The sequence below is a fragment of the Eublepharis macularius genome, chromosome 14 (assembly GCF_028583425.1).
Source record: "Eublepharis macularius isolate TG4126 chromosome 14, MPM_Emac_v1.0, whole genome shotgun sequence".
In the NCBI taxonomy this organism is placed as follows: Eukaryota; Metazoa; Chordata; class Lepidosauria; order Squamata; family Eublepharidae; genus Eublepharis; species Eublepharis macularius.
In genome coordinates this window covers 48,533,584-48,545,382 of record NC_072803.1, presented here as the reverse complement: position 1 = coordinate 48,545,382, position 11,799 = coordinate 48,533,584, and the positions used below count along the sequence as shown (strand labels likewise).

The 11,799-nt window shown below is 44.1% G+C and overlaps 1 protein-coding gene across 1 annotated transcript in view; it reads left to right on the top strand.

The window, feature by feature from the left end:
* CAMSAP1 (calmodulin regulated spectrin associated protein 1) overlaps window positions 1-8,389 on the top strand; it is a 45,651-nt gene extending 37,262 nt beyond the window's left edge. The window contains exons 13-18 of the mRNA XM_054998147.1: window positions 1,980-2,116; window positions 2,216-2,424; window positions 2,512-2,614; window positions 3,791-3,906; window positions 5,520-5,638; window positions 6,152-8,389. Coding sequence (XP_054854122.1) covers window positions 1,980-2,116; window positions 2,216-2,424; window positions 2,512-2,614; window positions 3,791-3,906; window positions 5,520-5,638; window positions 6,152-6,454 — 987 coding nt within the window. The 3' untranslated portion in view covers window positions 6,455-8,389. The remainder of the gene's footprint in view (window positions 1-1,979; window positions 2,117-2,215; window positions 2,425-2,511; window positions 2,615-3,790; window positions 3,907-5,519; window positions 5,639-6,151) is intronic.
* Window positions 8,390-11,799: the final 3,410 nt, after the last annotated feature.

Sequence of the window (11,799 nt, the reverse complement as noted above, 5' to 3'; positions counted from 1 at the left end):
CTTCCTTTGCCAGGGGTAGGGAAGGAAATGATGACATTTTTGTTGAGGGAGTTTAGATCATAAGAATTTTAGCCTGGAAGGATTAGGCTTTCAGGCTATTCCTGCGTTAAGTTTCCCTAGCCCCTTCAGTCACCTTGCCAGGCTCACACAGTCATATTAACTAAGGGACCATTTTGTGGGAAATACTTGAAATTGCCCTTTTTCCAACCTGCAAGTACTTGGTTTGCGAGAGGGTTTGGGAAGACTTTGAATTCTAGTGGTCTGTCTCTTGTAGATTTGGCAGTATTGCTTAGTAATAAGACTGTTGCTTGATCAAGGAGATCTTAGTTTATTTATCAAAACTGCATAAAATAATAATTTTGAAGAAGCACCTCATTGTTTTAGGTAATTATTGTACAAGTTGCAGCAGGGACCATCTTGGAAGAGCCTTTTTCATGGTTATTGACGTACTATGTTTTTTTTTTAAAAGTGCCCATATCACAAATAATTTAAAGGGTTGGGATCTGCTGACCAGATTAGGTCTGCATTGTGAGGAGAAAAGCAGGTTAAAAGTGCTGTGAATAGTTTTTATTTGAGGGGAAGCTTTACAGTCAACAAGCTTTGAATGGCTTAATCTAACCAATTATGCCCTTTGGGCAATCTACTTGCAGTGACCCATACACAGAAATAGGTGTCCCATGTAGCTTGGAGGTGACAGGGACTGCCTGAGGGAAGAGACATTGTGTCCAGTGATGAGCTAACTCTGTCATTACTTGCTTTGAATCCTTCTGTAGTTGCATTTTTAAAAGCAGTATGCAGACTCTCTTCTGAGCTCACCGTTATCTCAATTGGGGCATAGGCTGCCTTGGATAGTATCTTGTTGTGATGCTGCTTGATGATCAAAGCACAACAGAAAGCCAGTGTGTGCTTTCTGATTTTGTTTTGTGGTATGCCTGAAGTCTAGTGTGCTGTCAGAAGTCAGATCCCTTCCCGCCACACTCACTGACCCAGAGGGAGCTGTCACGGCTGAAGGAGGAAGAGGGAGGATCTGAGTGACATGGCAAGCTTGCCGATCTCCAGCTGGCCCTCACACATCAACAGTGGGTCTGCAAGGGGGCCAGAGAAAGCTGCTGTCTTCAGTGATGACCTGGCAGCAGCAGGCATGCACCCTGCTAATCAGGTCCATCCTGATGCAGCTAGGGTGACACTGCAAGGGCACACAACACAATCCCACAGAAGTCCTTGCCAGTAGCATCACAGCACTTGGGGCTGGAAGAGGTGAAGGAAGAGGGGTGGGGTGAAAGCGGCTGTAGTGGCAGGGCTGAGGCCCCAGGATTCAATGCCTAGAATGAGAGGCGAGGCGGCAATGCCATCCCAGTTGAGGCCAGATTAACTAGATCAGGTGCCCTCACTCTGTGACGCCCAACAAGGAGGCTGACCTCATGAGGGCCAGATGAGACAAGGCCCCTTATGGGCTTATTGTCCTGCAGTGGAAAACCACCGCTGGGAGGAGGGTGGTTGGAGGGGACTGGGGTGGGGCTGTCCTATGGCCAGCCTTTATATAGCCTATAGGGACAGAGCCAAGGAAGGAGGGTAAGGCCCATAGCTAAAGGAGATGACCATTTGCTGGGAAAGGGAAGGACCTTGGTGTCTGCTGTACCCTCTCCCGCTCCCCTTTTTGAGTCTCACCATGTCCCCAAAAGTTGGAAAAGGTGACCACGGAGGGGACTGGAGTCCAGTACTCTGACCCAGGGCAAGGGGAGTCTGATGTGCATATGTTGTTGGTTTGCAAACAAATTGTCTAAAGTTTGGGAATTATAAACACAACAGGTTACCCTTGTTTGCAAATGTAAAAAGAGTAACTTAATTTTAGGAAGTTTTCTTTTCCTATTTTCAGGGACATGGAGGGGTCTTAGAATTTTCTTCATAGCTTCGTGTAGTGTTAGATGTTCCTTCACATCCACAGTAATTCTGTTTTTACTTGAATTTCTGTTTGGCAGGACGAGCAGAAAGCAGAAGATGAACTGGCAAAAAAGCGTGCAGCCTTCCTCTTAAAGCAGCAGCGCAAAGCCGAAGAAGCACGACTTCGAAAACTACAGCTGGAGGCAGAGGTTGAACAGAAACGGGATGAAACCCGGTAAATATAGTATCCTGTAGCAGTGTGTGTAGTTCATGGCTTTTCTCTTGTTTGAAGAATGGAGAGCAACAGAAACTGAAAGTAGTATTGGTTTTTTAGTCGCAAGGCTGAAGAAGATAGAATACGGAAGGAAGAAGAGAAAGCCCGAAGAGAGCTCATCAAACAGGAGTATCTGAGAAGGAAACAGCAGCAGATCTTGGAAGAGCAGGGCCTTGGGAAGCCCAAATCCAAACCCAAGAAGCCCAGGCCAAAATCTGTCCATCGGGAAGAGTCCTACAGTGACTCAGGGACTAAGTGCTCTTCTACTCGTAAGCAGTGGCACCTATTTTCTTTCCCACATTGGCTTAACAAAGCATTCTGATTTCTTCTCCCTAATATTGCTTTTTTTTTACCAGCTGATAATCTAAGCAGTGCTCAGTCTGGTTCCAGCCTGTCCTTAGCATCAGCAGCAACAACTGAGCCAGAAAGTGTCCATTCTGGCGGCACACCTTCCCAGCGGTAAGAACAGTTGATAAGAAGGAGTTGAGAATTTTTATGGTGCAGCTTAGGCCAGAATCAAAATACTGTTTGCACATCTGCCCCCCTGAAAAGCAATTTTTATGTGTGTGAGTTCTGCACAAAATCATTTGTGTGTTTATATTTTTGCCAGATTGGCTCCCAAGGGGTTTATAAATAAAATCTGTACCAATAAACAATTCTTCAAACAATGGTTGCGGTTAAGGCAACTTGCAGAACTCCGTCTGACTGGCAGGGTAGCCCAAGTTAGAGCTGTTCTGCTAATGGAAATGCCTTCTTCTCGCATCCGTGGAAGGCTCCTCATGCTGAAGGAAAGACCTGCCCTTAGCAGAAGGGATCCATGGGGGTCTTCTTTTTAGCTTTTCCGTTAGAGAGAAAAGAATCCTTGCTCGGCAGACTGAGGGAGTGGACAGTCTTTAACAGTTGATGTATTCTTGGTTAAAATAGCACATTAGAAAGATACAGAGAATTTCAGTTTTCAGTTTACATTTTTCTGTTATATTTAATGTGAACTGTTTTGAAAGCACTTACTGGGAAGTAGCCTATAGGTTTGAGAAAGCTGAGGGAGTTGAGGTAATAGTTGAGGGAGAGTCATGGCTACCCTGTAATTAAGGTCTAAGTGTTAGGAGTGAACAATTGTCTCACTTGGATGATATAAATAAATAATGTTAAAAATAATAATGTTAAAAGTTGCTATTTGGTAGTGGGTCACTGTTCTCCTCCTTAAGTCTTGCTTTTTACTGTACCCAAAATTGAGACATGCCTCTTGTTTCCTTGCATTTTTCCCCTTCTCGGTTTTTGACCCCATTATGTTAAAATTCCCCTTCGACATCCATGTTGTGAATTTAGACAACTAAATTTAGACAACTGCCCTGTGCTTCTGAATACGGGGGCTATGGGGCACCAGAACTTGCACCACAATACATTTGTTAGTTTTTTGAAAGGACCCTAAGAATTTCTGGTGTTGTGTTCCAACAGACCAACATGGCTACCTTTCTGGAATGTGCTTCTCTTCAGAAGGAGAACTAAATGCAGGTGGTTGGTGAGGGTGCATGGGGAGAATGAGTGGAAAGTAAAACAGACTGTTGCCTTTTTGCCAAATATATGGTAGATACAGACATGCTACTTATGAATTGTAATCTTTGGTTCTTCTGACAGAGTGGAATCAATGGAATCTTTGCCCATATTGAGTCGGAATGCCAGTCGAAACATGGAGAGAGATTGGGAAAACACCTCAACAGCCTCTTCGATTGCTTCTGTGGCTGAATATACTGGTAAACTTTCCTACATTTTAGCTGTCTTTGTCGTTAAAGCAAGGGGTCTCTGAAACGTAGCCTCCGGAGCTTAGATGTGTGAAATCCATAAATGGAGCAGAGTTTGCAGAGTGGGACTTACCTGCCTCTCCTTCCCACTGCATCCTGTTCCAGGTAGCGTGGTGGTGGTGGCTGTGGTAGTGTTCAGGACAAGAGATGGGCACGATCCCCCCCAAAATACCGATTAAGCCGTTCGTGGATCTGGGCCGCTGCCGAACCCAGGCCACCGATTCTAACCGATCAAGTCCCATTTCCCCCCCCACACACACACACTTAGAGTAGGGGGGGAGTTTTTAACCCGGCAACGAGCCACCTCCCCTCAGGGAGGGGACATTCCCAGGGCCGGATCTACGGTTTCAAGCACCTAGGGCAACCATAGTCAGGCTCTTGAGCGTGCACGCACATGCGTGCGCGTACTCCTGGGTCGCCCCCCCCCAGCCCATGCAGCAAGCTGGCTGTCCCGGTGCGCTGCGGAGCTGGCGGCAGCGCAAGTGGCTCGACGGCTGCCCACACTGTTCACCTGCCCCGCAAGACAAGGGGCGGCCGGCTTGCCCGCGTGCCCCTTGTCCTGGGGAAAGGCGAACGGCGCAGGCAGCCTCCCAGCCTCCCTCGCTGCCTTTTGCCTTTCCCCAGGACAAGGGGCGGCTGGCTTGCCTGCGTGCCCCTTGTCCTGGGGAAAGACGAACGGCGCAGGCGGCCTCCCAGCCTCCCGTGCTGCCTTTTGCCTTTCCCCAGGACAAGGGGCGGCCAGCTTGCCCACACGCCCCTTGTCCTGGGGAAAGACGAATGGCGCGGGCGGCCTCCCAGCCTCCGGGGCTGCCTTTTGCCTTTCCTTTGTGCCCATGGCTTCAGAACACCCCCTTCCCCCTCCCTCCCCTGGGTTGCTGCTCCATGGTTGGAAGGAAGCCTGCTAATCAAGGAAAGCTGGGCTTCCATTCGTGTTTCGAGGGTGACAGAAGGTGGGCAAACACAGCTCATTCCCCTGGCTCCATTGCCCCTGGAATAAATTACTGGCGCAAGAGCATCTGCAATTCTGAACAGAAACCGATATATCCGATCAAGTCCCGAACAAGCAAACCCCCGACTGCTGGATCGGTTGCTGTGGACGGAACCGATTAGCTGAGTCACGATGGTGCAAACGCCAAAATCGGGGTTTTTTTGAAATTGTAATTCAGATCGTTCCCATGTCTATTCAGGACCCTCATAAACAGAGTGGGATACAGTAGGAGTTTGCAGTGAAAGAGGGGAGTCAGTAGAAACGCTGTCCTCCAGACTGACAGAAGTGCCTTCTACTTTCATAAATAGATTGTAGGACTGAAACTGAAGGCTTCTGCATGTACGGCTTGGTTTTCTGTTTCAGCGTGTCAAACAGATTCTGTATGTGTTTCATAGAGGTAATAGTTATTCTTGCCCTTAAAACTCCCAGGTCTCCCTTACAAAACATTACTTCCTGCCTTGTCAATTTAAAATTTTGAAAACTGAAAAATTCTTAGGTTTATAATCATTCTCTTTTTTTCCTGAATGGCCTTTAAATCAAGTAGCAACCTGCCAGTTTCGAAATTCTCTTTTAATAGGTCCAAAACTGTTTAAAGAACCCAGCAGCAAGTCAAACAAACCGATTATCCACAACGCTATATCCCACTGCTGTCTTGCTGGAAAAGTGAATGAACCTCACAAGAACTCCATATTGGAGGCAAGTATTGGAACGGCCAGCTATGCCCCGTCAGTCAACATTACACACTGTGTTTCGTTCAACACTCCTTTTGTTTCCCTAATTGCTCTCTGCCTCATCCGATGTCTGAGGCCAAAAAGAATGTAAGTGCCAAGAATACAGTGCCAGTTGCACATCTGTGGTACAGTGCAATCCAAGCTGTGAACACAGCTGCTTGTATTGTCTGCAGCTGACCCAAGGGGGGGGCCTGTTAAAGAGTGCCACTCTTTCCGTTGCCTTCTCACAGCAGCAGATGAGCCCCCAGTCCACCACAGCCATTGGAAAACAATACATTTGGTGAACTGAGAGTGGCATTTATTTGAAAAACTCGAGTGGCCAGACTGTTGGATTGTAGTCTGGGGCAAACTGAAAACATGTTGCGGCACTGCTGCTGTGTAGAAGCAGAGTATTTTCTGGCCAGCCACTGGGCATGTTGCCAGCAGCACAGTGGTCTAGTTTATAATCTGCCTGAGAATGTTTCTCTTTCATCTCTAGGAGCTTGAGAAGTGCGATGCCAACCATTACATCATTTTGTTCCGTGATGCTGGCTGCCAGTTCAGGGCACTTTATTGCTACTCTCCTGACACGGAAGAAATCTACAAGTTGACAGGAACGGGGCCAAAGAGCATCACTAAGAAAATGATCGACAAGCTTTATAAATACAGTTCGGACAGAAAGCAGTTTAACCTGATTCCAGCCAAAACCATGTCTGTTAGTGTAGATGCTCTGACGATTCACAACCATTTGTGGCAACCCAAGCGACCCACAGTGCCAAAGAAGACTCAGACTCGCAAATGACACTAAGTTTCTGTGGGAGACAATTGTTGATTGCGTTGCTGGGGAGAAATGACTTTCCCCCTTGAATTTGGGTATAAGACGTGAAGAATCATAAACACTTTTTTTAAAAGGAAGAGGCTTCTAAACCTGGATGCAAGGAAAGAATGAAGGAACAAATCCAGTGTTCTGTTTTTTTGTTTTTGTTTTGTATGAATGATGAAGTGGCTGTTACATCCATTACGAACTACAGAGGCTTTTCACAAGGGAAGGTGCATGTAGCAAGATCGCAGGCAGTGGATTTCCTCTTACTTGAAGTTCTTCATTGGTACACGTTGGGACATTCTTTCCTTCAGGTCTTCTCCCCTCTCTAGCCCCTCCCAAACAATCACTTTGAAAGTTAGCACATGCTGCACTTCAATAGAAAGAGAGGGAATCAGGCTATTTGGCAGGCTTGAAGAAAAATTAACTTTTCCTTTAGACTCGGGTGGGGGGCTGCATTTGATAATGCAAACTATTGTACTGTACCAACTGCCAACACTAAGCTCGGCTTTGATGTCTGGGAGGAGAAGCACCAGACCAGTTCAACCCAGTCCCTTGCTGCTCAGAACAAAGTTTACTTAACAGTATCTGTTCTTTATAAGCACTGAAAGATGGAAGAAAAAATCTTGTCTGTTTTTGAAAAAGGAGGTCTTATGCAAATTATTATGGCTGAACATTTCTGCAACACAATCATGAAGAGGCTAACAGTGGCCGCCAGCTAGAATATTCCCCCCATTTGAAACTTGAGGCAAGCTGAATGGAATGCTGTCGACATGGGTCTTCTGTTCCAAGTAGTATCCAAACAACTCGGTCTTTTTAATAAAGACACATTCAAGTAATAGTGGAACGTTTTCACTCAGAGCACGTAACTCCTGTATACTGGTGCACTTAATGATCACAAATTCTAATTTTTTTAAAAAATCATGTCCTGAAATGTAATTCTTCTACTTGTCCTGTCTGGGTTTTTTCTCCCTTTTTTTGCTGAATGAGCAGCATGCTCTAAAATGGAGTGTGGGTTTTGTTTTTTAGTTTTTGTTCATTATTTTGGGGAGGGGGTTGGGGTAGGGATATATGCTAATATATGAGAAAACAAACCAGTTTTCATATAATAATTTTAAAACAAACCTGCATTTGTTTCAAAGGCTGAAATAAGTCTGGCTTATTTTTTTTTCTTTTTCATCTTGAATTATTAAATTGAGTTATGTCCTTAAACCTGTGTATTTTTTTCCCCTTCAAGGACCCTGTTTATATCTGGTGGGCCAGTGAAGGGGGAGGCTGTGCAGCTCAAAATGGTTTATAATCCTGTGTCCTTGGCTCTAAAAACATGTTAACCCCACCCCCTTCAAAGAAGCTCCAGGCTTTCCAGCCTACCTTTGTCAGGTCGTTAGCACATTTTACTTTACTGCCTGGGAATTTCTTTATAGGGGTATAGCTTTGGTTTGCACATGCTACTTCAATTTGAAGTGTTACTTGAATATGTTTCTTGTAGTGCAAAGGATACTATTCCAACATTAGAAAAGGAGCAAAATCCACAAACATAATCCAGTATAATTATTTAAGGAACTTTTAAAAATAATAATAATTGGAATTAGAATGAATTTTGTATAGAGGGAGGCAGAAATAGGGTACTTAATGCGAAGTAGAGAAATGGAAATCAACGTCTTCCAATACAGTCTTCGCAATTCCTTCCTCTCAGAGTACTTTTTAAATAGGCGGCTGTAAATTTTGTTCCATAGTCGGCTACCCTGTAAATAATGAAAGGCTTTATTATTTCTAAAACTGCTAAGTATTAAACACTGTCATGAGTGTCATTTTTTTTGTTACATGCTTTTCATGCTTTATTTCTCACTGTTTGATATTATGCAACATATTTATTTTACGGAAGCACTGAAAAATGAATAAAAGATCATCAGCTAATTTTTGTTACTCCATGCATCTTTTTGTTGTTACTCATCCATTGCAATAAGATACAGGTGTCAGACCTTAAAGATGTGCTTTTTTTGTGATCTTGTATGTTTTGTGATCTTGTATGATGAAGACTGTTAAAGCAAAGGAACAAGTAATGTCAATGGATACAGCACTTCTAATTAATTAGGAATGGAGTCCAAGAGATCAGTCCCTTTGCTTGTTTACCTGAAAGGCACTCAAGAAGGGATGAGGGGGTCAGGAGGTTTAAGTAAAGAATCTAGAGAATCTAGGGTCCATGCATCTCTTTTTTCCAAGATCCAATGTATGTATTCTGACACTACATCTTTCGACATTCCAAAATGGGTGTACCTTCCAAGAGCATACCTGAGACAATGTTATGAACTGTTTTCAGATGCTCCAGTTAGTGGGCAAGAAAGAAATTGTGACCTCCAGATTTGGGTACTATAATAAATTGCCAACAATCTCCCAAACTAGGATGTATTCAATCACGGTTTCCGCACAAAAAGAGAGAAGGAAGGGAGCATGCAAGCCTAACAATAGACCGGGTTCTTTCTTGACATGAACAAATAGGGGTTCTCTCATGAAGGCTCAGCGCAGCCTCAGTTTCTTAGTCTATTTCTTACGATGTTTTGAAATGTCTACCAGTCTGAGTAGCATTGAGGCTGGATGGTGATGGTGGAGACAAGAGAATTTTGGTTTGACCTCCAGTGTGTTTTATGCTCATTAGGTACTTTTCAGGTTGCATTCTCATCTAGTTGGAAAGTTTATAGTCAAGAATCAACTTCTGTATATTTTGTGAGTAGATTTTTCATAGTTGAGGTGGAAGTGGAGATGGAAGCTGTTTGTGTAGTGGTTTGGAGCATGAGTTTACAGCCTAGGAGAGTCCCTAATTCACTTTTCATAGCTTGCCCTAAGCTCACTGGGGGGCCTTAAGCAAGTTGCTATTTCTTAACATCAGTCTGCCAATCTGTAACATAGGTAGATACTGGCTTAACTTGTAAGGTAGTTGTTTCTGAGACAATCCACCTACGAAACGCTTTGGGCACTTCGGCGCTTTCCCCCCAGTCTGCCATGGAGAAGGCTAGGGACATACAACCGATTAAAACAAATGAAACTTGTGACAATCTGGATCCTTCATTTTTAGAAAAAATTTTTATTGGGTTAGAACATTTTTATTTTTACATTACAGTCAATTTTCAATCTGGATCCTTAATAGTGTCACTTCAGATGAGGCATGCTGAGAGATGGACCTGATCATAGAGAATATGCAGAATTATGTGTGCAGAAGCGAAGCTTTTAAATAATGGTGATTGTAGTGCGATAAGCAACTTTTTGTTTAATTTTAGCGATGTGATGAAACCCTCAGCAAAACATCTCAAACCAGCTAGCTTTTCTGAAAATTTATGGAGGCTACAAAAAAAATCCTAAAATAGCAGCTTTTGCAGTTCACCTGTTCAGTCTTCATAGGCTGGCAACAAAGGACTTTACTTCCTTTGTGGCTCTTCACCTCAGACTTACTGCTGCTATCAATAGGAGTGGAGACCATTGTGACATTTTTTTTCCCTATGGCAGTTTTACTCCAGTAGAAATCCATTGATTTCCATTGACTTAGACTGGTGTAACTGCATAGAATTGCACTATAAGACTCACAGATGCTCTCCAATTTACCCAGTCTTAAAACCCAGCAAAACAAGTTGCAGAAGGTTTATAAAGATATTCATTACAAAGGATACAGACCTCCAGCATCTGTTGCTGATTGGTAGCTCTAAGGATTATTGGAAGGGTGTGCAGGGAAGACGTACGCTTGGATAGAGATGACTCATGGGTTAATATGAATATCCCATTTAGAATTAGCAGGAAGTGGATGCTGCGGAATGCAAAGAGAGGACTTTACTGCTATAGCATAAGGTATGGCAGGGCCTGGCTTTGCTTTCATACAGACAAATATTTGTAACAGGATGTCGGTGTAAGTGTTCAGATGAACTCACAACATTATAAAACCTTGCAACTGCAATCAATCAATCACCTAGTGCACTTGCAAGTGTTTTTCAAACAAGTCTTCTAGTCGAGCCTCACAATAGGCTTTGGAGAAAGATTGGGCTAATAGTGACTTGCTTACGGGAGGGTCTATGCCAACAACAGATCATGTTGCAAAGCTCTTCCTGGCCTGAACCAGTCCAAAACCAAAAAGGTCTCCCATATAACCACAGATAGATTACATGAATGAATACTTCATATTTGGAAATGTGAACGTACAGCCTAGCCATCTGATCAGAACCTATCGTGTGTGTGTGTGCATTCTTTGACACCTAGGTCAGAGTAAGCAATCCTTGGCACCCTGGACCTCTTTCTTCAACACACACAGCTGGTTCTCTGCTCAAGTAATCAAGGCAAGTCCCTGAGGCCCAGGCAGAGTGGGAGAAGGTGACGGGCACGTCTTATATCTGTCACTGCCTCCCGAATCTCTGCAATTGCCAGCCAGATCCTGCTCGGGCTTGGTTTGATTCGAATGTGTGTGGCTAGGTTGTAATATTGGTGTCTGTCTGCTGCAGCCTTTTGTTTTTCAGTATATTGCCAGCACTTTTGTGGGCAGGTGTGTTTTTTCTGCGCATGCAGGGATGCAGATCTAGGCGATGAGCAAGAGAGAGAGAGAGTGTGTTTGAGGGATTGTAATGCAGAGTAACATTCAATCATTCTTCCCCCTGCTGTCTGAAGCAGTATAGTCCAGGAACAGTTTTGCCCCCTAATCTACTGCTTAAATTCATACTCTGATTTCCTCCCCAATGGAGACCCAAGTGGCATAATTCATTTTTGCCTCTTCCATTGTTATGTAGGTTATGTTGAGAATAACTGGCCCCAGGTCACTCAGCAAGCTGCTATGGGTAGAGGGGGGATTTGAACCAGGATTTCTCAGATCCTTATCAGACACTACACCCTGCTGGCTGATTGGCCAAGCCTATGTTTCATGGCTAATCCAAGTATCTGGCTCTCTTGTACCCAAAGAATTTTTCCACCACAATAGCTTTCAGATGGTGGAAGTGGCCACTCCTGTGCCTTTGGATCAAAACCATTTGTTGTAAAGAACTGCAGAAGCACTTTGGTGCACGGCTTCTGGTAAATAGTCCTGATTTCTAATCTGACGACAACAGGGTGCGCATCTTTAAAGCTCTGTGTTACGTTCTTGCCAGGATCTTATTTTTCTTTCCTGTATGCATCTACATTGGATTACTTTGTTCATTTATAAATGCTGCGCGAGTTAAGTGATGTGTGTGGGAATAGACAGGACTCGCTTCTTTGTTTTCTTCATGTGTAAACTTACCCAGACGCTTCATCATTCTTCTTTTCAAGTGCTACACACTGGGATCGCACACTGCTTAATTTAACCAAGAGGTTTATCA